Source organism: Bufo bufo, chromosome 7 (assembly GCF_905171765.1).
Source record: "Bufo bufo chromosome 7, aBufBuf1.1, whole genome shotgun sequence".
In the NCBI taxonomy this organism is placed as follows: domain Eukaryota; kingdom Metazoa; phylum Chordata; class Amphibia; order Anura; family Bufonidae; genus Bufo; species Bufo bufo.
The window spans coordinates 193,981,401-194,007,326 of NC_053395.1; the positions used below are offsets into that span (position 1 = coordinate 193,981,401).

At 42.8% G+C, this 25,926-nt stretch overlaps 1 protein-coding gene across 1 annotated transcript in view; it reads left to right on the forward strand.

Moving 5' to 3' along the window:
• GRB14 (growth factor receptor bound protein 14) overlaps positions 1-25,926 on the forward strand; it is a 79,574-nt gene that overhangs the window by 16,632 nt on the left and 37,016 nt on the right. Inside the window, exons 4-7 of the mRNA XM_040440281.1 lie at positions 2,573-2,647; positions 3,559-3,696; positions 20,476-20,586; positions 22,331-22,426. Of these exons, the coding sequence (XP_040296215.1) occupies positions 2,573-2,647; positions 3,559-3,696; positions 20,476-20,586; positions 22,331-22,426 (420 nt within the window). The remainder of the gene's footprint in view (positions 1-2,572; positions 2,648-3,558; positions 3,697-20,475; positions 20,587-22,330; positions 22,427-25,926) is intronic.

The following is a 25,926-nucleotide window of genomic DNA, read 5'->3' on the forward strand; positions in this document are numbered from 1 at the left end:
TAGTGATGTGTGAGGAGAACTATGACATAGTGGGAATAACTGAGACATGGCTGGATGATAGCTATGACTGGGCAGTTAATGTACAAGGTTACAGTCTGTTTAGAAAGGATCGTCAAAATCGGAGAGGGGGAGGGGTTTGCCTATATGTAAAGTCTTGTCTAAAGCCCACACTCCGTGAAGATATAAGTGAGGGACATGAACATGTGGAGTCACTGTGGGTAGAGATACATGGAGCTAAAAACAACAATAAATTACTAATAGAAGTTTACTATAAACCACCTAATATACCAGAGTCCACAGAAAATCTACTACTAAACGAGATAGACGAGGCGGCAAATCATAATGAGGTGGTTATTATGGGGGACTCCAACTACCCAGATATAAACTGGGAAACTGAAACTTGTATATCTCATAAAGGAAACAGGTTCTTGGCAATAACCAAAGACAATTACCTCTCCCAACTGGTTCAGGACCCGACTAGAGGGACGGCCATACTGGACTTAGTATTAACCAATAGGCCTGACAGAACAACATACGTGCAGGTTGGGGGACACTTGTGAAATAGTGACCATAAAGTAATAACCTTCCAATTATCATTCAAAAGAGCGGTTCTTCAGGGAGGAACAAAAATACCAAACTTCAAAAAAGCTAAATTTAGCTAACTAAGAGAGGCCATAGGCCTAACTAACTGGGGCAAAGTGCTCAAAAATAAAAATACAGCCACAAAATGGGATATCTTTAAAAGCATCCTAAAAGCTCACTGTGAGAGGTACATACCGTATGGGAATAAAAGGTTAAGGAACAAAAAGAAACTAATGTGGATAAACAGAACTGTAAAGAAAGCAATACATGACAAAAAGAAAGGATATAAATCACTAAAACAGGAGGGTAGCACGGAAGCCCTGAAAAACTATAAGGAAAAAAATAGAACATGTAAAAAACAAATAAAAGCGGCCAAACTAGAGATCGAGAGATTAATTGCCAAAGAGAGTAAAACTAACCCTAAAATGTTCTTCAATTATATAAATGTTAAAAAGTATAAATCTGAAGGTGTCGGCCCTTTAAAGAGTAATGAGGGGGGAGTCGCAGAGAGCGACGAGGAGAAAGAAAAGCTGTCAAATATTTTTTTTCTCCAATGTATTCACTGAGGAAAATAAACTGTCAGTTGACATGCAGAATGTAAAAATAAATTCCCCATTAAAAGTGTGTTGTCTGACCCAGGAAGAAGTACATCAGCGACTTAAAAAGATTAAAATAGACAAATCGCCAGGACCGGATGGCATACACCCCCGTATCCTAAGGCAATTAAGTAATGTCATAGCCAGACCCTTATTTCTGATATTTGTGGACTCTATACTGACAGGGAATATCCCACAGGATTGGCGCATGGCAAATGTGGTGCCAATATTCAAAAAGGGTCCAAAAACAGAGCCTGGAAACTATATGCCGGTAAGTTTAACATCTGTTGTGGGTAAATTGTTTAAAGGTTTTCTAAGAGATGCTATCTTAGAGCATCTCAACGGAAATAAGCAAATAACGCCATATCAGCATGGCTTCGTAAGGGATCGGTCATGCCAAACTAATTTAATCCGTTTCTGTGAGGAGATTTTGACCTTATTTGTACAAAAGTAGTTCTATAGAAAAAGGATAGCATGATGTCCAATTACTAGTCCAGCACCTCCAAGGACAAATATAAAAAAGGTAAGAGGTGCTAAGGTAAGGTAAGGACAAAGCTAGAGGGCAGTAATTACAAAAGATATGAGTAATAGTGTTGATCGCGAATATTCTAATTGTGAATTTTTATTGCGAATATTGGCACTTCGAGAATTCACGAATATCAAGAATGTAGTGCTATATCTTGGCAATCGCGAATATTCTAGATTTTATTTTATCAGTACCCATGATCCCTCACTACTTCTTGCTTGTGGGCCAATAAGAAGGCTGCAATATCTTTGACTTTAGGAGTAGTGTTCATCGCGAATTTTCATATTGCAAATTTTTATTGCAAATTTTTAGATTACCGATTTTCGCAATCAAGAAGATAATGACTTGAGATCACGAATTCTTGAATATATGACGAATATTTGCCCAAATATTCGCGAAATATTGCGGATTCGAATATTGCCCCTGCCGCTCATTATTGATGAGTAATGGCCAGAATTGGAACTAATATTAAAATATGAATATGACAGAATTTGCTTTTTGGTTATATGTGGCACCATTCTCTTTCATAAATGGTCAGTCTCATTCACTTGGCCATGGGGTCAACGTCAGTCACCAAGGCATGGGGTCTGTACAGCTGTCCTACAGGCTACATTGGACACCACATAAAGGGAGATATTCGACCCTAGAAGCAATGATTCAGGCGGAGAATACCTTAGCCTTTGCGGGGTATGACATGTTTTATATGAAATTGGAGACATACGTCCATAGAATTAATGGAGTTGAGCTAGTTAGCCTAAGGCTACATTTCAACTTTAGTGTATATGTATATACTGTATATATGTGTGTATATTAATGTATACCAGTTGAGACATTACTGTATTTGCATTTAATGATTTCATGTTAATAGGACTATTTTCCAGATTTAATGCTGTCTTATTCCAATGAAGTGAATGGCACAGCCAAGTCTTTGGATACCTTAAAGGTTAGTAATGATCTCCAAGAAGCGCATACTTATCTTTAGTTTGAGGCTACTGTATGTGCACAATGTCATTATTTTTAATCATTTCCAGTTGTTATTTCACTACTGAACTGTAATAAAATATATTGTACTGCCAGAGGCAAACCTGAAGCTCCTGGGCCCCCGTTGAGAGGTGTATTTTATAGGGACATAGCTAAAGGCTTGAGGGCCATGGTGCAAAAAGTCAGCTTCTCCCATGCAATTTCTCCTCATCAATGTCACCTGTTACCTTTCTGTGACTTTCAGCTGCATCACTGTCAAGGTTGACTCCTAGCCTCCAAGAAGAGCAGTTATGGATCTGGATGTTGTTGCCTCTAAGATGAAAAATGCAGAACTGCACAAAATAAATATTAAAATACAGCACTCTAATAATTATCTATAAAGTAGCCTGATATACAATACCACATGGCATCCAGGCATATAGTATTAAACAGCATCATGGTAGGGCAGGGCAGTGACTGTTATTTTCTGCATTCCTGGTGGTCTAGGACAGTAAAGGGGTTAATGTCAGTACACCTGGTGGTCTAGAACAGTGGTACTGATTTCTGTTTTCCTGGTAGATTAGGATTAGTGAAGGGGTGTATAAAAGAATCCCTTGTGGTCTAGGTCAGTGAGGGGATTAATTAAAGAATCCCTGGTGGTCTAGTGCAGTAAAGTGGTTAATATCAATATGACTGATGATGTAGGAAAATAACAGCAAAGTTTTCAGCAACACTGTCCCTAGCATGGTATGTGAGCTGATTCTTGTATCAGTGACTCCACCTTTATATTCCCTACACAGAGCCGCTTCGAACACTGGAGCTGTCTATGTATACTTGGTGGATACATATGTACACTTGATATTACAAGGATTATTACTTATCTTTTTTATGTAGACTTTTCTTAGTGCAACCACATACCCCGAAGTCCACAGCTACCTGTACATGTCAGAGAAAGGGAAGAAGTCATGGAAGAAACAGTATTTTGTGCTACGACGCTCTGGACTATACTATTCCACAAAAGGAACATCTAAGGTAAAGCAGATTTTTCTTACCCTATTGTGACTTTAACCACCTCAGCCCCCCTAGCTTAAACCCCCTTAATGACCAGACCACTTTTTACAATTCTGCACTACACTATTTTCACGGTTTATTGCTCGGTCATACAACTTACCACCCAAATGAATTTTACCTCCTTTTCTTCTCACTAATAGAGCTTTCATTTGGTGGTATTTCATTGCTGCTGACATTTTTACTTTTTTTTATATTAATCAAAAATGACCAAAATTTTTGCAAAAAAATGATATTTTTTACTTTCTGTTGTAAAATTTTTCAAATAAAACTACATCTCTATATAAATTTTTCTGTAAATGTATTGTTCTACATGTCTTTGATAAAAAAAAATGCAATAAGTGTATATTTATTGGTTTAGGTAAAAGTTATAGCGTTTACAAACTATGGTGCAAAAAAATTAATTTACGCACTTTGACTTTCTGAGCACCTGTCATGTTTCCTGAGGTTCTACAATGCCCAGACAGTAGAAACACCCCACAAATGACCCCATTTCGAAAAGTAGACACCCTAAGGTGTTCGCTGATGGGCATAGTGAGTTCATGGAAGTTTTTATTTTTTGTCACAAGTTAGTGGAAATAGATTTTTTTTTTTCTTACAAAGTCTCATATTCCACTAACTTGTAACAAAAAATAAAATTTTACATGAACTCACCATACCCCTCACGGAATACCTTGGGGTGTCTTCTTTCTAAAATGGGGTCACTTGTGGGGTATTTATACTGCCCTTGCATTTTAGGGGCCCTAAAGCGTGAGAAGTAGTTCGGAATCCAAATGCTTAAAAATGCCCTGTGAAATCCTAAAAGTACTCATTGGAATTTGGGCCCCTTTGCGCACCTAGGCTGCAAAAAAGTGTCACACATGTGGTATCGCCGTACTCAGAAGAAGTAGGGCAATGGGGTGTTTTTTTTTTACATATATCCATACTGTGTGTGAAAAATATCTCTGTAAATGACAACTTTTTAATTTTTTTTATACAAAGTTGTCAATTTACAGAGCTATTTCTCTCACCCAGCATTGGTATATGTAAAAATACACCCCAAAACACATTGCCCTACTTCTCCTGAGTACGGCGATACCACATGAGTGACACTTTTTTGCAGCCAAGATGCGCAAAGGGGCCCAAATTCCAATGAGTACCTTTAGGATTTCACAGAGCATTTTTAAGCATTTGGATTTCAAACTACTTCTCATGCTTTAGGGCCCCTAAAATGCCAGGGCAGTATAAATACCCCACAAGTGACCCCATTTTAGAAAGAAGACACCCCAAGGTATTCCGTGAGGGGTATGGTGAGTTCATGTAAAATTGTATTTTTTGTCACAAGTTAGTGGAATATGAGACTTTGTAAAAAAAAAAATATACAGTGGGGGAAATAATTATTTGACCCCTCACTGATTTTGTAAGTTTGTCCAATGACAAAGAAATGAAAAGTCTCAGAACAGTATCATTTCAATGGTAGGTTTATTGTAACAGTGGCAGATAGCACATCAAAAGGAAAATCGAAAAAATAACTTTAAATAAAAGATAGCAACTGATTTGCATTTCATTGAGTGAAATAAGTATTTGAACCCTCTAACAAAAAAAGACTTAATACTTGGTGGAAAAACCCTTGTTTGCAAGCACAGAGGTCAAACGTTTCTTGTAATTGATGACCAAGTTTGCGCACATTTTAGGAGGAATGTTGGTCCACTCCTCTTTGCAGATCATCTCTAAATCCCTAAGGTTTCGAGGCTGTCTCTGTGCAACTCTGAGCTTGAGCTCCCTCCATAGGTTTTCGATTGGATTAAGGTCCGGAGACTGACTAGGCCACTCCATGACCTTAATGTGCTTCTTCTTGAGCCACTCCTTTGTTGCCTTTGCTGTATGTTTTGGGTCATTGTCGTGCTGGAACACCCATCCACGACCCATTTTCAGTTTCCTGGCAGAGGGAAGGAGGTTGTCGCTCAGGATTTCACGATACATGGCTCCGTCCATTTTCCCGTTTATGCAAATAAGTTGTCCTGTGCCCTTAGCAGAAAAACACCCCCAAAGCAAAATGTTTCCACCCCCATGCTTGACGGTGGGGACGGTGTTTTGGGGGTCATAGGCAGCATTTTTCTTCCTCCAAACACAGCGAGTTGAGTTAATGCCAAAGAGCTCTATTTTGGTCTCATCAGACCACAGCACCTTCTCCCAGTCACTCTCTGAATCATTCAGGTGTTCATTGGCAAACTTCAGACGGGCCTGCACATGTGCCTTCCTGAGCAGGGGAACCTTGCGAGCCCTGCAGGATTTTAATCCATTGCGGTGTAATGTGTTTCCAATGGTTTTCTTGGTGACTGTGGTCCCTGCTAATTTGAGGTCATTAACTAACTCCTCCCGTGTAGTTCTAGGATGCTTTTTCACCTTTCTCAGAACCATTGACACCCCACGAGGTGAGATCTTGCGTGGAGCCCCAGAGCGAGGTCGATTGATGTTCATTTTGTGCTCCTTCCATTTTCGAACAATCGCACCAACAGTTGTCACCTTCTCTCCCAGCTTCTTGCTAATGGTTTTGTAGCCCATTCCAGCCTTGTGCAGGTCTACAATTTTGTCTCTGACATCCTTGGACAGCTCTTTGGTCTTTCCCATGTTGGAGAGTTTGGAGTCTGCTTGATTGATTGATTCTGTGGACAGGTGTCTTTTATACAGGTGACTAGTTAAGACAGGTGTCCTTAATGAGGGTGACTAATTGAGTAGAAGTGTCTAACCACTCTGTGGGAGCCAGAACTCTTAATGGTTGGTAGGGGTTCAAATACTTATTTCACTCAATGAAATGCAAATCAGTTGCTATCTTTTATTTAAAGTTATTTTTTCGATTTTCCTTTTGATGTGCTATCTGCCACTGTTACAATAAACCTACCATTGAAATGATACTGTTCTGAGACTTTTCATTTCTTTGTCATTGGACAAACTTACAAAATCAGTGAGGGGTCAAATAATTATTTCCCCCACTGTATATATATATTTCCGCTAACTGCCCCTCACGGAATACCTTGGGGTGTCTTCTTTCTAAAATGGGGTCACTTGTGGGGCATTTTAGGGGCCCTAAAGCGTGAGAAGTAGTTTGGAATCCAAATGCGTTAAAATGCCCTGTGAAATCCTAAAGGTACTCATTGGAATTTGGGCCCCTTTGCGCATCTTGGCTGCAAACTGCCCTTCTGGTGCTCGCCACTTCACCATGTTCTACGGCAGTGCTGGTACTAGGTCCAGGAAGGGCTGCGCTGCTGGTGTATGCCTCCCCACGTAATCCAAAAGCGCCAGCCCCACTCTGCTGCCCTTGAAGCGGATCCTGCGCAACCTGTGGTCTAGCAACACGGGGCCGGGTACGCCTGGTGGTATCAGGGACCTCAACCTCATCATCCAAACTTTGGGTCAGACTGCCACTGCTTTCTACAGGTTCGTATTCTGACCCGCTGGATTCGTCAGATGAGGCTTCCCATTCCTCATCCGACTGGGTCAGAAGCCTGTAGGCCTCTTCAGAAGAATACCCCTTCCTTGCCATTTGGTCAACTAAATTTAGGGGGTATTCCCTGAGACTACCCAAGAAAAAAAGCAAGCCTGTCTTACAAATGGGAGGCTAGCGAAGTACAGGAAGCCGCTGCGATTGATAAAAAATATCCAAACTGATTTTTTTATCGCCGCAGCGCTTGTGTAGTGATTGTGCAGTGCTAAAAAAATATATATATTTTTGTCACTGCGGCGGGGCGGGCGTGGGTGAACGCACGTGTGGGCGACCGATCAGGCGAGCTAAGGTGACACTAATACTATTATAGATCTGACTGTGATCAGTTCTGATCACTTACAGATACTATAAAGTACCAATGCTGATTAGCGATACGCTAATCAGCGAATCAGTGACTGCGGTGCGGTGGGCTGGGCGCTAACTGAAGCTAACTACCTAACAAAGGGGCCTAAACTATCCTAAACCTAACCGTCAATACTAGTGGAAAAAAAAAAGTGACAGTTTACACTGATCACTTTTTTCCCTTTCACTAGTGATTGACAGGGGTGATCAAGGGGTTAATTGGGGTGATGGGGGGGGGGGTGATCTGGGGGCTAAATATGTAGTGCTTGGTGTACTCACTGTGATCTGTGCTCTCTGCTGGGACCAACCGACGAAAAGGACCAGCAGAGAGCACAGAAGCCATTTAACACATTATATTTATAAATATAATGTGTTATATGGCTGCTGGTTCGTTATTTTAAAAGTCACCAACCTGCCAGCGATGATCATTGGCTGGCAGGCTGGTGACCAACTCCTTGTGCGCCTTTTGCCGACCCGCACTGCGTATATGCGTCCAGGAGGAATAACCCGGCCGCCCGCAAGACGCATCCCTGCGTTAGGCGGTCGGGAGGTGGTTAAAGAATTTTCAAAGACAAGAAAAGATGACTGCCTTCTTCCAAAAACAGCTCCACACCTGTCCAAGGGATATGTCTTATATTGCAGCTTAGCTCCATTAATAAGGCAGTACCACTAGAGATGAGAGAAGTTGTCTAAAGTTCGATTTGGCTGCTTTGCCGAATAAAAATAAATAAATTGCTTTGTGGCGAATAACTTCGACATTTCTTTGTAAATAGTAGTGATGAGCGGCAGGGGCTATATTCCAATTTGCGATATTTCACAAATATTTAGGCAAATATTCATCACTGCTGTCTTTCTTAGAACTTTCATATTTGTTGCTAGGGATGTTGCTAAGCTCAGACAAAGACATTGCAGCCTTCTCATTGGCCCACAAGCAAGAAGGGAGGTTACTGATGATATATATTCTAAATATTCACAATTTCTCGAAGTGCCGATATTCGCGATTAATATTCGTGTCTCAAATATTCGCGCCCAACACTAGTAAATAATGGATACAATTACAGTGAATGGCGATTGCGAATATTCTAGATTTTTTTTCATCAGTAACCTCCATTCTTGCTTGTGGGCCAATTAGAAGGTTGCAATGTATTTGTCTGAGCAACCAATAGGAAAGTTGCCTACCCCTTACTATATAAGAACCTCCCCAGCAGCCATTTTCTACAGATTTTAAAAGTTCTGAGAGAGAGAGCGGTGACATTGCTGTGCTCTGTGCTTTCCACACTACATTAGATAGATAGTTAGATAGCTTATACATAATACAGAGTAGATAAATACAGAGTAAGCGCCCTCTCCATCATTGCAGTGGCGGATCTAGGGGGTGGGGCAACGGGGCAATTGCCCCCCCCCCCCCGAGCTGGCGGCGGCGAGGCACAGGGAGATAAACACTTGCATTGTGGAAGCGTTCATCTCCATAGTCATCTGTATCGCCGTCCTCAGGACAGCGATACAGATGGCTATGCTGAGGCAGGGGAGGGAGAGGCGTGTCCCTTTCCCTTCCTCTGATAGGCTGCAGGCACTAGTGCCTATAGCCTATCAGAGGCCGCCTGAGCCGTACAGCGCGGGACACAGGCCGGAAGAGGCCTGCATCGCATCGCTGACATGGAGGTAAGTATGTGTTTTTTTTTTGTTTTTTTTATATATATACAATACTTTTACTGGCACATGGGGGGCTGTTATTACTGGCACATGGGGGGGGGGGCTGTTATTAATACTGGCACATGGGGGGGCTGTTATTAATACTGGCACATGGGGGGCTGTTATTAATACTGGCACATGGGGGGCTGTTATTAATACTGGCACATGGGGGGCTGTTATTAATACTGGCACATGCAGGGCCGTCTTTAATATTGATTGGACCCTGGGCAAGAATTTACTTGGGCCCCCTGGATCCCGCCTTCCCACACCTTAAAAAAAAAGCGAAAATCTTATACTCACCTGTTTCCTTTCACTGGCGCTCACTAGCTGCTGGTACGGCGAGGGATGGTGCAACGCAGACGCGCACACCTCACCGCGTCCTGGCACAGGCGGGCGTGATGACATCATCACGCCTGCCTGCGCTGGGATTTCACTACCAAATAGACCTCAGGCCTGTAGTCTATGACAAGTCTTGTCGCCATCTGCAAATTTTAAGGCACATTGGCGACCATTTTGCTCGCCATCTGGAGCGCTGTATTGCATCAGTGACATGAACACTCTCCACATATAATGTTATATTACATTAGTGACATCACCGCTCTCCACATATAATGTTATATTACATCAGTGACATCACCGCTCTCCACATATAATGTTATGGCCAAAAGTTTTGAGAATGACACAAATATTACTTTTCACAAAGTTTGCTGCTAAACTGCTTTTAGATCTTTGTTTCAGTTGTTTCTGTGATGTAGTGAAATATAATTACACGCACTTCATACGTTTCAAAGGCTTTTATCGACAATTACATGACATTTATGCAAAGAGTCAGTATTTGCAGTGTTGGCCCTTCTTTTTCAGGACCTCTGCAATTCGACTGGGCATGCTCTCAATCAACTTCTGGGCCAATTCCTGACTGATAGCAACCCATTCTTTCATAATCACTTCTTGGAGTTTATCAGAATTAGTGGGTTTTTGTTTGTCCACCCGCCTCTTGAGGATTGACCACAAGTTCTTAATGGGATTAAAATCTGGGGAGTTTCCAGGCCATGGACCCAAAATGTCAACGTTTTGGTCCCTGAGACACTTAGTTATCACTTTTGCCTTATGGAACGGTGCTCCATCGTGCTGGAAAATGCATTGTTCTTCACCAAACTGTTGTTGGATTGTTTGAAGAAGTTGCTGTAGGAGGGTGTTTTGGTACCATTCTTTTTTCATGGCTGTGTTTTTGGGAAAAATTGTGAGTGAGCCCACTCCCTTGGATGAGAAGCAACCCCACACATGAATGGTCTCCGGATGCTTTACTGTTGGCATGACACAGGACTGATGGTAGCGCTCACCTTTTCTTCTCCGGAAAAGCCTCTTTCCAGATGCCACAAACAATCGGAAAGAGGCTTCATCGGAGAATATGACTTTGCGCCAGTCCTCAGCAGTCCATTCACCAAACTTTCTGCAGAAGATTAATCTGTCCCTGATGTTTTTTTTTGGAGAGAAGTGGCTTCTTTGCTGCCCTTCTTGACATCAGGCCATCTTCCAAAAGTCTTCGCCTCACTGTGCGTGCAGATGCGCTCACACCTGCCTGCTGTCATTCCTGAGCAAGCTCTGCACTAGTGGCACTCCGATCCCGCAGCTGAATCCTCTTTAGGAGACGATCCTGGCGCTTGCTGGACTTTCTTGGACGCCCTGAAGCCTTCCTAACAAGAATTGAACCTCTTTCCTTGAAGTTCTTGATGATCCTATAAGCTGTTGATTGAGGTGCAATCTTAGTAGCCCTAATATCCTTGCCTGTGAAGCCATTTTTATGCAACGCAATGATGGCTGCACGCGTTTATTTGCAGGTCACCATGGTTAACAATGGAAGAACAATGATTTCAAGCATCACCCTCCTTTTAACATGTCAAGTCTGCCATTTTAACCCAATCAGCCTGACATAATGATCTCCATCCTTGTGCTCATCAACATTCTCACCTGAGTTAACAAGACGATTACTGAAATGATCTCAGAAGGTCCATTAATGACAGCAATGAAATGCAGTGGAAAGGTTTTTTGGGGATTAAGTTAATTTTCATGGCAAAGAAGGACTATGCAATTCATCTGATCACTCTTCATAACATTCTGGAGTATATGCAAATTGCTATTATAAAAACTTAAGCAGCAACTTTTCCAATTTCCAATATTTATGTAATTCTCAAAACTTTTGGCCACGACTGTATTTTACATCAGTGACATCACCGCTCTCCACATATAGGCGATATATTACATCAGTGACATCACCGCTCTCCACATATATGTGATGAGCGGTGATGTCACTGATGTAATATATTACTTATGTGTGGAGAGTGGTGATGTCACTGATGTAATATATCACTTATAAGTAATATATTACATCAGTGACATCACCGCTGTCCATATATAGGTGATATATTACATCTGTGACATCACCGCTCTCCACATATAAGAGGCATATTACATCAGTGACGTCATCCCTTGGCGATGGGGTGCGCAGCCAGGGCCGGCCTTAGGTGTTCAGGCGCCCTGTGCGAGCTAACCTTGTGGTAGTGTTACCTGCAGTCCTATGTAAAACCACAGATAACACTAGTGCTAAATAATGTAGTAGTGTTACCTGCAGTCCTATGTAAAACCACAGATAACACTAGTGCAGATCATGTGGTAGTGTTACCTGCAGTCCTATGTAAAACCACAGATAACACTAGTGTAGATCATGTGGAAGTGTTACCTTCGTCCTTAGTGTGCCTCCCTGTGTCTATCGCACGGACTCCATGCTGGCGCTGCCTCCTCTTCCATCTTCTTCCTCTTGTCCCGCACAGAACGTTCTGAAGCAGCTGCGTCAAGACATAGGAACACTGTGGGCATGGTGATACACACAGGGAGAGACACACACACACAGGGACAGACACACACACACAGGGACGGACACACACACACACACACACACACACACAAAGGGACAGACACACACACACAGGGACGGACACACACACACACACAGGGACGGACACACACACAAGGACGGACACACACACACACACATGGCCGGACACACACACACAGGGACGGACACACACACACACAGGGACGGACACACACACTGGCACACTCAACATCAGCAGCAAGGAGTTAAAGTCCAACCCTTAATGCCCCCAAGATCCCTGGGGGGGGGGGGGGGGGGGTTGATGTAGTAGCAGGAAAGCACACACTGTCCCCCTGTCCTATATGAGGCCCCCCCTGTCCTATATGAGCCCCCCTGTCCTATATGAGCCCCCCCTGTCCTATATGAGCCCCCCCTGTCCTATATGAGCCCCCCTGTCCTATATGAGCCCCCCTGTCCTATATGAGCCCCCCCTGTCCTATATGAGCCCCCCCTGTCCTATATGAGCCCCCCCTGTCCTATATGAGCCCCCCTGTCCTATATGAGCCCCCCCTGTCCTATATGAGCCCCCCCCTGTCCTATATGAGCCCCCCCTGTCCTATATGAGCCCCCTGTCCTATATGAGCCCCTTCCTGTCCTATATGAGCCCCCCCTGTCCTATATGAGCCCCCCCCATGGCTACCACATACCTGTAAGTTCTGTTAGTTGCTTGGCTGGCTCAGGCTGTGTCTGTTGTGGCTGCCGGCTGGGGCTCCGCCTCCTTCTTCTCTCTGCCTGTGCGGCAGCTGCGTCATGCTCCAGCAGCCACTGGTCTGCTCTGTTAAAGAGACAGGAGGCCAGGCAGCAGAGCGGAGCGCAGAGCGGCCCCGGGCCCCGCCCCCTCCTCACTCTCTCTTTCTATAGTCCAGACCATGACTTTGTTATGTTACAGGGCCGGCGGGCGGCGGCGGCAACAAAATATAGGGGGCCCAAGTAAAATCCAAGTAAAATGCTGCTTGGGCCCCCCAGGAGCAACTGGGCCCGGGGCAGCTGCCCCTTTTGCCCTGCGGTAAAGACGGCCCTGGGCACATGGGGGGCTGTTATTAATACTGGCACATGGGGGGGCTGTTATTACTGGCACAGGGGGGCTGTTATTTCTGGCACATGGGGGGGGCTGTTATTACTGGCACATGGGGGGGGCTGTTATTACTGGCACATGGGGGGGGCTGTTATTACTGGCACATGATTGGGGGTTGCTCTTGTTACTGGAACATTATTAGGGGCACTATAGGGGCTGAGGCCACAAAGAAGGTGTATTTTATATAGGGTGCTCTGTACAGTACAGTTTTATACTGGGACACATTATGGTGGGTACTATGGGGAAGGGGGGAGAGGAGTACTATGGGGTCATGTACGGGTGGCACTAAGAAGGGGTATTTTATACTTGCAAATCATGGGGGACACTGAGGGCATCTACTGGAGCATTTTATACTGGTACATTATGGGGGGCACTAGGAGGAAGGAGGGTGTGGAGCACTATGGGGGCATTTACTGGGGGCACTATATGGGGGTATTTTATACTGGCATATTATGGGGGCACTATGGGGACATTAGCTCACCTGGGGCATTACAAGGGGGTATGTTTTGCACATTATAAGGAGAATTATTTCTACTGGGGGGGGGCATTATGGTGGGCTTTATTACTCCCCCATTGGTATGACCCCATAGTAGCAGCACCAGCCTCTCCCTGCTCTGCTATCCCTCTGCCCCTTCTCCAAATCCTTATTATGAAATCTTTCTCATTAGGATAGAACACATCAGCTCCGCCGAGCCCCCCGGTCAAAGTGTTTGAAGTGGTGTCCGAGATCCCCAAGGGCCAAGCCAAGTAATTGTACGTTTTCATGTGGAATATGTTTGTTATACACATATAGGATACACTCTGTCACACAATATACAGTATACACTCTACACTGTGGAGTCTGTTCTATAAGAACCATTGTTTTGTGGCGGCGGACAGAAAGTAATCTGGAAGTGCCCCTCCCGAGACCAGGCTCTGGATCCGCCACTGCATCATTGAACCCCTCAGATGCTGCATTCATTGCTGATCACTGCATCTAAGATCAATATTAAGGCCTTTCAGGGGTTGTTAAAAAATAAATAAATAAATTGAACTTACCTCATCCATTTGAGCTTGAAGAGGTCGCCACAGCCATCTTGCTTGAAGATCCAGCGCAAAATCTCGCATGGTGCGTGATAACTTCGTCGGCCGGCGTGGTGACATCGTATGAGATTTTGCGCAAGATCTTCAAGCTAGATAGCTGCGGCGGCCTCCTCACACTCAAATGGATGAGGTATGATTTATTTTTATTTTTTTACTGCCTCCCAGCCTCTTTAAGTACAGATGCCTATTTACTGCATCTGTCTTTAGCCAAAGCACTTGCATCCAAGGCTTCTTAACCCTTTCTACCCCGGGCGAGTTTCCACCTTCCTGCCCAGACCATTTTTTTCAAATCTGACATGTGTAAATTTGGACACTTTTAATTATCCAGGCCATTCTGAGATTGTTTTCTCGTGACACATTGTACCTCATGCACACGGCCGTTGTTTGGGTCCGCATCCGAGCCGCCTTTTTGGCGGCTCGGATGCGGACCCATTCACTTCAATGGGGCCGCAAAAGATGCGGACAGCACTCTGTGCGGACCAGAATAGGCATTTATATTGACGGCCGCCCGTTCCGTTCCGCAAATTACGGCAGAAACACGGGCGGCTTCCGTTTTTTGCGGATCCGCGGTTTGCGGATCCGCGGTTTGAGGCCTAAGACAGATAGTAATGCCTTATAAAATAGTTATCAGTCATCATTCCCCATATGTCTGCTTTATGTTGGCATTATTTTGTAAATGTCATTTTATTTTTTTAGGACGTTAGAAATGTTAAAAAACTTTTTTTAAGCACCAATTCAGTTATATAGTGATTCTGAGGGGCTTACATAATGGAAACCACCCATAAATTACCCATTTTAGAAACTACACCCCTCAAATTATTCAAAACCAATGTTACAAACTTTGCTAATCCTTTAGGTGTTCCACAGGAATTAAAGGAAAATGGAGGTGAAATTTCAAAATTATATTTTTATGCAGATTTTTTATGTTAATCATTTTTTTCTTGTAGCACAGCAAGGGTCAACAGTAAACTAAACCTCAATATGCATTACTCTGATTCTGCAGTTTACCGAAATACCCTATATGTGGTGGTAAACTGCTCTATGGACACGTGGCAGTTGTCAGAAGGAAAGGAGTGCCATATGGATTTTGGAGGCAGATTTTGCTAGAATGGTTTTTGGGCAGCATTTTGTATTTGAAGAGACCCTGACGTACCCCTACAGTGGAAACCCTCAAAAAGTGGCCCCATTTTGGAAACTACACCCTTCAAAGAATATATTAAGGGGGTACTGAGCAATTTGACCCCCTAAACGTTTTACGGAATTTAAAAACACTTGACTGTGAAAATGAAAAGTTCCATTTCTTCCAATAAAATGTTGCTTTAGCCCCAAATTTTTCATTTTCACAAGGGGTAAAAGGAGAAAAAGCACCCCATAATTTGTTACCCATCTTCTCCTGAATACGGCAACACCCCATATGTGGTGGTAAACTGCTGTCGGGGCACATGGAAGGACTCAGAATGGGAGGAGCGCCATATGGCTTTTGCAGCACAAATTTTGATGGATTGGTTTATGGGCGCCAGTGGTTTTTATTTTTTGAGTGATTGTCTTATGTGGGGGCTCATTTTTTGCGGGATGAGGTGACCTTTTTATTGGTACCATTTTAGGGTACATAAGACTTTTTGATCGCTAGGTATTACACTTTTTGTGAGGCAAGGTGAAAAAAGGCTGTTTTTGCGTCGTTTTAAAAATTTTTTTTTTACAGTATTCACCTGAGGGGGCATATAATGTGATATTTTTAAAGAGCAGGTTGTTACGGATGCGGCAATACATAATATGTCTATTATTTTTATTTTTGTTCAGAATTAAATCTTGTTTTTGTGTTGCCATTTTCTTAGAGCTATATATTTTTTTATATTTGGACAATTGTCCTAGGTAGGGTCTCATTTTTTGCAGTTTGATTGGTACCATTTTGGGATAAAAACGCCTTTTTATCGCTTGGTATTACACTTTTTGTGAGTAAAGGTGACCAAAAAATGGCTGTTTTGGCACATTTTTATTAATTTTTTAATGCATTCACCTGATAGGGAGGATCATGAGATATTTTTATAGAGCCAGTCGATACGGACTTGCCAATACCTAATATGTATTTTTTTTCCTATTTTTTACAATTTTTTTTATTACTTAATTATGGGAAAGGAACGCTTTTTATTTTTACTTGAAACTTTAATATTTTTTATTATGCAAAACTTAATTTTTTCATTTTTTTTTACTTCCCCCCCCCCCACAACTTTTGGGGGTCTGATCCCCTGTACAATGCATTACAATACTTCTGTATTGTAATGCATTTGCTCTAAGTGTATTACACACTGTAATAAACTTATAGCCTTCCTGCCTCTGAGATACAGGGGGCTGGATCTCACAGGCTTACATGGAAGGCAGCCCCGATGCCTGTGGAAGGCATCGGGCTGCCTTCCCTGCCATCCACACACCCCGCACATGCCGCGGTCAGCGCTGACCATGGCATAGTGAGGGTTAATGCTCCGGCATCTGTGTTTTCACCGATGCCAAAGCATACAGCAGGGGTCCGGCTAAGGTGAATAGTCGGTCCCCTGAAGCTGATCGGGTGGGTGCAGGAGCTCATGTACATCTTCCCCGCGCTTTTTTAAAATTAAATTTGGACTCTCCTGACCTGTTTTCACCACACAAATGATTACTTTGTTTCTATCCTGTATGTTGCACTTCCTGTTGCTGTATCCAACCAAATCCGTGATGCATTTCCCCATCCTCAGCCACACGTCCACCCCCTCCTCTAACAATACCCAGTTAGTTTATAACTACTCCCACCCAGCTAGTTTAACACTTCAATGAGTCACAGACCTAGTGGAGAACAGGGACAGCACATGCAACCATTGATTTTGATGTGTTTTTTTAAACATCAGACTGTGGGTCCGTGATGTGAACTAAACACAACTATTTAAGTCAATAGGTCTGTCAAAACCACTGACACAACACAAGGCAAGGGCATAACTACCATAGCGGCAGACCATGCGACTGCTATGGGGCCCAGGGAAAGAGGGGGCCCAGTCTTAGTTGGATTATCTCCTCTTCTACTGGAGATGAAAACCTGGTCAGGACTCTAACCTCTAAAGGAGCAACTGTTAGCAAATGAGGCACTGGAAAAATGGCCCAAGGGTCATTGAAAGGGGTTGAGGCAGAAACCCTTCTGTCCTGTGTGGGGGGCCTGGTTAGATCCTTGCTATGGGGCCCTTACTTCTCTATGACGCCACTGGCTCTGGAAACTATTTTTCGGCCTAGCAGTGTCCATGGAATATAGATGACGCATGGAGGCCAAAACACAGATCTTTCACAGACATCTTCACGGATGAACCACTGACCCATTTGTCATGGATGCCATCACAGACAAGGATGTGTGAATGACGCATTACATAGACATACCCCTATCACTGCACTTGTTGCTTCTTTGACACCCCATGGACATAACATCACAGGAAATAAGAATGAGCTGCGTGGACATGTAACAAAAATGCATTACGAAATTACAGCGACCTTCATACATGATACATTTTTTTTTTTTTTGTGCAAACAGGAAAACCCTTCAGGTTCTGTTACAGCATCTCCACTTGATGAACTTTAAATAGTACATTTGACATATCCTTCAGTCAATTATTAGCAAATATCTCCTCTACTTACAAGTGTTTTATACTTGAATATGACAGTCACATAAACATCTAGCAGATGAGCATGTTTGTTCCCATAACTGTGCACATCCTGGTAGCTTCTCGCTGCATACAGTAGAAGACCCATATTGATGTTTTGTCTGAAGGGGTAAAAGTTGAGCAAAACATGACCACTAACTTTATTAGTAAAACTTTAACATGAATACATGATAATGCAAGGGAGGTTTTGTCCTATTACCATCCAAACTTGGCAGAAAACAATACTCATTGCCTGTTTAATAATGCATGGAGTCAGGGTTATGCTGGAGTCAGCCAGCATTGTTTCTTCCAGGACTGACGTTCACAATTGTGCACTCAGGAAAACTGCTATTTCTACTAATAACAATCCATTTATTTACCTATGCACAGATATACATGAGCACTTTATAAATTATGTATCATTACATAACCACATATGTATTATGTATTATTGCGTAGCTTCTGCTGTATATGTCTTCCAAATGTTGTGTGTATGAAAATGCAGAAAGAAATGGGTGGAAAGTTTGGGAAATTTGCAATTAGCCTGATAATGTAAAATACAGGGATTTACCCAGTTTTCTAAAAATGTATCTCTGAAGCATCTTTAACATTAGGTATAATTATATTCTCATAATTGTAAAGGTATCAGGGGGCCTGCAAAGAACACTTAAAGGGGATGGCCACCTGTAACACAATTTTATATTTTGTAATTTAAAAAAAGTCTGAAATATTCCAAATTTGCTTATACATCTTTATGGAGCTTAGTTATTCTGATACAAAGCTAAAAAACCTCTATGGGCCTGATTTATCATTAGCTCAAGTGGAGTGAAAAAGTTGAAAATTTTTGCGCAATTGCTAAAACTGTGCAAAAATTTGCGACTTTTATTGGCTCTGCACTATGCTCGCCAGTTTTCTGAAAGTGGGCGTGTTTTCTTATGTAAATGAATCTCAAGACAGATTTACTATGGCGACAATTTAAAATGTGGCAAGTGAGGACCATACTTATCTTATGCGACTTTTTAATAGAACATGCGACTTTTTCGTAAAGACGTGCGACTTTTGTAAAGCCTCTTACTGAAGGATAAACTGCTACTGTTAAGCCACATTTATTACAGTCTTAAAGGACTATTAATAAATCTGACTTAGCCAAAAGTGACTTTGGACATATGTAAAAGTGGAGTAAGATGTAAGTGCAATGATAAATCTGGCCCTATGAATAGAAACACAGTTACATGATAAAATTCTGTCTGCCTGCAGCCACCACTAGAGGGAGCTTAGAAACTGATGGCATATAGTTATGTAATGAATTTAAAGGGAACCTTTAGGGGTTTGAACCATGCTGAACTGATGAGAGCACTAGTTAGGGGCTGGGGAGAGCAGGACAGACATAGATTTTGTAGAGCTTTTATTATCAGGAATAGTGTGAACATGAACATTTACAGATGCAGTCGAGCTAAACTTTATGGTTAACGCGTTAAGTAAAGAATAGCATGAAAAAGATAACTAATGGTTTTTGTCACAAGATAACCAAGATAACACTGTGCCATGTGTTATCAGAGTAAATTTTAGCTCTGCTACATCTGTATTTTGGTACTTCAATGTGAAGTGCTGCCGGCTGTCTGCATTCAGCAATTCTACCAATTATTAGGCGCATTTGTGTGGTCATTAGACCTGAAGGTCTGGCTGGGAACCATATTTTCCTGTAACACATGGTAAACCTGCTGATAGACTCTCTAATAAGGCCTCATGCACACGACCGTGGTGTGTTTTGCGGTCCGCAAATCGCGGATCCGCAAAACACGGATGGCGTCCATGCGCGTTCCACAATTTGTGGAACGGCACGGACAGCCTTTAATATAACTGCCTATTCTTGTCCGCAACGCGCAGATAAGAATAGGACATGTTATATTTTCTTTGTGGGGCCACGGAACGGAGCAACGGATGCGGACAGCACATGGAGTGCTTTTTGCATCTTTTGCGGCCCCATTGAAGTGAATGAGTCCGCATCCGAGCCGCCAAAACGCTGTGTGCATGAGGCCTTACAGAAAAGGAAAAGCCTTATGAAGTGATTTCCTCATCTCTCTCAATGGTGACTGAAGATGACCACACATTTCAAAACTGGAGTAAGGTGGTGTAAAAATGCAAAAAGGTGCAATTTTTTTTTTGCAAGTGCAGAATTCTGGGGCGAAGGCATGATAAATCAGGGCCTATGTCTGCTCAGGAAATTTGGGTTCTGCATCAGAAAAAAAGAGCTCTGAGTCTGACCCCAAATAAATGTTGGACCTGGAAATATATTCTGCTATCACCAAATGTCCGAACCGGACAGCAGTAACTTATGAATCAGGAGTATTGCTATGAATTGTTATGGACCGGAAATTTACGCTAAATGTATCAGAGTCAGTATATACATTAGTCCCAAAAGACGGAAAATTTCACAAAAATATTATACTGACAAGCTGAGATTTTTTCCTGTCCCCAGGACCCCAGACACCTGCAGTTCTTCAGTGACTTGAGCCAGAATAACATATATATGTTACTGTCTGCAAGAAAGATGTATGGAGCACCAACAGACTATGGGTTCTGCCTAAAGGTACTTTATCATACTTCTTGTACTATGATCTTGATGGCTCAGTTATTTACAGCAGAAATGTGTTTTATGAGAAGAGTAGTGTCACCCCTCCTTCTCTATTGTGTTCCCCTGTTGGTATCCTTCATTTTGTTACAGCAGCGGCCTCACAGACTCTGTTTTCTATACTCCTGGCAGCACAGACCTCCCCCCCCCACACACACTTTCCTCCTTTTCTTAAAGGGCTTCATCCGCTGTCAGGGTAGTTCAGTCACTCCATGTAGGCTGAGGCCTGCTCTCTGACTCAGCCTTTTCTATTTTGACTCTCCCCTCTCTGACCTTGGCCCGACCTCCCCTCAGTGCCTGCCCTGACCTCAGACTGTTTCCAGTATTGTACACACTCTGCCAGCCATGACCTCCGCCTGTTCCTGACTACAATTTTGCTTGACCCCTTGGTTCCCTACACTGATGTCCCTGAACTCCTTGGGTCAGCTGCCAATCACACAGCTATCCTAGGAGGTAACAGCCTCTGGTTTACCTGCAGCAAAGTCAAGATCCCTGAATAGGGGATAATGGGGGAATACCAGGGGACTTCCAGTATAGTGCCCTTAAGGGTGTATTACACCTGCCAAATTTTCACCAGATGAACGCTAATGCGTGTTCGTAGTAACACTCGTTAGCGATCAGCTGGCAGTGTAATACTGCCGCCAATTTCCCGAAGAACAAGCAAGTTTATCAGGCAATCCAAATCTTTTGACAGGTTAAAAAATCATTGTTTGCAGGCGGCAGATCGTGGTGTCTAATCACGATTTCCTGCCGGCAAACAATGATTCAATATAGGGAAGAGTGATGGCATAACAATTGCTCCTCCCTATACTGAGGAGGAGATCGCTGCATGTAATAGCAGCAGTCTCCTCCGCTAGCGAGCAGACGATTGCCGGGAAGGAACGCTTTACTGCAGGACCAGACTACACACAGGGTTTGATTGCAGTCTGTAACCATAACGACTTAGCTGCATCAATAGCAAATGACAGCTGTATACACCAAATGTTGGGATGTTTTAAATGAAGACCATTTGCAAAATTGTTTCTTTTTTTTAATTGTAGATACATTGTGAAAAGAAACTAAATGGTTGCAAAAGTGAAAAATTTGACTGTAAAAAATGCCAGAAAAAGTGCTGGCGTTTAGCTAACTGTAGTTTTTGTGCCATTTTTTTGCAAATAGTATGACTTATCATTATCATTTTCTGCATGGTGTTTAAATAAAAACCAAAACACATAAAACTATATCATGCTGCGTTTTTAAAAAAAAAGAAGCTAGAAAGACAAAAAAACAAAAACAAATTTTCCATAGACCTTCAGCGAACATCTGGAGCTGGTATTTTTTCAGCAAACAATGCTGGTGCAAAATATACAACAAAAGCACAAAAATGCTGAAAAATGTTAGAAAAAGCCTATGTGTGAGGGCTGCATCCAGTGGCAGAATGATTGGAAAGGCAGCCACACATGTGCCATACAAGTAAAGAGATCCCGACTCTCTCCAATGCACATCGCAGGATTGGGACTCCCACTCATGAGACATATGTGTTATATCCTGTGGCTATGCAATAAAGGACTAACCTTTATGCAGGAAGATTGAAAGGCTGATTATAACACAAGGAAGTGTATTTGTGTCTTGGATGTTTAAATAGGAGGATTTTAGTGACTTTTATTTCAACAGGTTTTGCCTGCAAGACAAACATTAATCAAAATGTGCTGTGGCCTTCTAGCCTAACAAGACAGGAGGAGCCAAGGAAATGAAAATGCTGTGCGCGGAGAATGAAGAGAGTAAAAGCTGCTGGGTGACAGCAATAAGACTGTATAAGGTAACATGCTTCCATAATATGCAGTCTAGATGTACGGATATAGCAGGGCTGGGTTTGTAAATGCACAGTGGGGCATAGTGGGGCATATTTTCTAATACTGTCAAATGTTTAGACTTTATAAACATAGACCAGACAGTCTAAAATTTAACCAAATTTATCAAAGTGGCTGATACTGGATGATAAAGTTGGTGCATCTCTAGATTGTCTAGTCTAGGATTATACCACCTATTAGTTGTCTTACTTAAAAGGTTTATTCAGTTTCATGATATGATAGGTCAAGATTGGTCATCAATATCTCATTGGTGAGGGTCCTACTCTTGGCACCCCTGCCAATCAGCTGTTGAAGGGGCTACTGCGTAACCTTCAGTGTTTACCTGCATGCTGTCTACATTGTACTGGTGGTGCAGTGTAATTACAGCTGTTTGTCCAATTCACTTTAATGGGAGAGTAAGCTGTAAATACCCTGCAAATCCGCTAAAAATCAGATGTCATACAATTAAACATTGAAAAGCCGCACAAGATCTGTGGCCCCTTATAACAGTTGATCGGCTATGGTGCTGGGAATCAGACCTTCAACGATCTGATATTGATGACCTATCCTGAGGATAGATCATCAATATCATGAAGCCAGACTATCCCTTTAAGACAGAATTTTGTAGAATTTGTTACATCTTAATCCATTCCCATTTCAGGTAGACCACACCCCTTTCCTACTAAGCCATACCTCATTGCTAGAAGAGTTGAATAAAATTGTCTAAAATGTTGTACGAAGTATGCTTCAATCTCACCATGAGGATAATGGCATACAGTGGATATAAAAAGTCTACACACCCCTGTTAAAATGTCAGGTTTCTGAGACAAAGATAAATCATTTCAGAACTTTTTTCACCTTTAATGTGACCTATAAACTGTACAACTCAATTGAAAAACAATCTGATATCTTTTAGGTGGAGGGAAGAAAACAAAAAAAAATCTTATAACTGGGGATGTAGCTGTGTTCAGAATTAAGCAATCACATTCCAAATCATGTTAAATAGGAGTCAGCATACACCTGCCATCATTTAAAGTGCGTCTGATTAACCCCAAATAAAGTTCAGCTGCTCTAGTTGGTCTTTCCTGAAATTTTCTTAGTCGCATCCCACAGCAAAAGCCATGGTCCACAGAGAGCTTTCAAAGCATCAGATGGATCTCATTGTTAAAAGGTATCAGTCAGGAGAAGGGTACAAAAGAATTTCCAAGGCATTAGATATACCATGGAACACAAGTGGAGAAAATATGGCACAACAGTGACATTACCAAGAACTGGACGTTCCTCCAAAATTGATGAAAAGACGAGAAGAAAAATGGTTTGGGAGGCTACCAAGAGGCCTACAGGAACATTAAAGGAGCTGCAGGAATATCTGGCAAGTACTGGCTGTGTGGTACATGTGACAACAATCTCCCGTATTCTTCATATGTCTGGGCTATGGGGTAGAGTGGCAAGACTTAAAACTTTTCTTACGAAGAAAAACATCCAAGCCAGGCTACATTTTGCAAAAACACATCTGAAGTCTCCCAAAAGCATGTGGGAAAAGGTGTTATGGTCTGATAAACCAAGGTTGAACTTTTTGGCCATAATTCCAAAAGATATGTTTGGCGCAAAAACAACACTGCACATCACCAAAAGAACACCATACCCACAGTGAAGCATGGTGGTGGCAGCATCCTGCTTTGCGGCTGTTTTTCTTCAGCTGGAACTAGGGCCTTAGTTAAGCTAGAGGAAATTATGAACAGTTCCAAATACCAGTCAATATTGGCACAAAACCTTCAGGTTTCTGCTAGAAAGCTGAACATGAAAAGGAACTTCATCTTTCAGCATGACAACGACCCAAAGCATACATCCAAATGAACGAAGAACATTAAAGTTTTGGAATGGCCCAGCCAGAGCCCAGACCTGAATTTGATTGAAAATCTCTGGGGTGATCTGAAGAGGGCTGTGCACAGGAGATGCCCTCGCAATCTGACAGAATTGGAGTGTCTTTGCAAAGAAGAGTGGGCAAATCTTGCCAAGTCAAAATGAGCCATGCTGAGCGCATGCGAGCGTCTGACGTTTGACGCTAGGCTCCGCCCCCTTCCCCCTGCTCGCTGGTCGTCCCGTCTGCCCACCCACTGCCGTTCCGATGTGTCTGCTAGGGACGCCGCGGCCGATACCTGGGTGGTGAGTCTTCACCTGCTGCCGTTCTGATGTGTCTGCTGGGGACGCCGCGGCCGATATCTGGGTGGTGAGTCTTTCGGCACGGAGGAGCGGAGGAGTGAAGGACACGGTGGTGCTTTGGTTGTGGAACTGGATGTGAGCTGGAGCTGGAACGATTGAGGGCAGTGTGCGGAGAAGGTAGTGCCTGTCTAGGTTTGTGGGGTTGTTTACCCCCACCACCGGGTGGCCCAAAGCGTGAACGGATTCAACGCCAATGAGGGGTCTCATTGGAGGTGAGCGGCTGTCCAGAGAGGAGCCCTGCCGCTTTGATGCCCCCTATCCTACAATATAGAAGCAGCGATATTGCCAAAAGGGGTGAAAAAAAAAAGAGAGGGGTTGGAAGCTGGTGTGTGGAGAGTGGAAATTAGAGGCTTGTTTTGCAAAACTCTGCAGCATTTGTATGTGGGGGTTGAGCGTCCTTTGTGGAAGGAAGAAAGGAAAAAGTGAGAGAAGAGGGAAAGAAAGAAAAAAAAAAAAAAGGGGTGAAGACATCTAGACGGTTGTGGAGTACAGCGTACAGTGACCGTTGTATATATATTTATACCCATATTGTAATCCTGATTTTGACTCTGACCCGCTGTAGAAGTTCTCTCATGGGATTTACCCATCCTAATACCTACAAACTCTCCCGGACTAACCAGGGACTAATTAATTCTAACCTAGGCTAACCTCTCTCATCAAAGGTATCAGGCTGGCACCTGTCTTGTCGAATTTGTGGTTTCTCCATCTCCCCCTCTTTGACTAAAAGTGTTCGGATTGGTGGACACTGATTTTTCGGAGTTTATTTTATGTGACTACCTCTGGATACTAGGAAATGTGCCGATAATTTGTCTACTGGATCCCCCCCCCCTCTTATTATTACCATCTTTTGTCCTAAATAATTTTTCCTTTTTTTCTTTTTCTCTCCCTAATAATACTAATAATATCTGGACTAAGGTGAAATGTATGGTTTTGTCTATTTGGACTGTTTGTTACAACATTTTAATATACTGCAAACTGTAGTTGTATTGGATGATATCAGATTTAATGTTTCTGATTAAGACAACTGTACTTCTGTACCTCTGAGATAATTGTTGGGGAATTGTTGTGATAGTGGTGAGTGAGGGGGAGGGGAAAAGGAAAAGGGAAAAAAAGAGAGAAGAGCAAGTTTAAAAATGTCCCCCAAGAAAAAGGAGGAACAGCGTGGCCCTACTGGTGTTAATGGTAGGAGATCAGTAACAGGATTAGAGAGTGGGCCAAAAAAACAGGGTTTAAATAAATTTCTGAT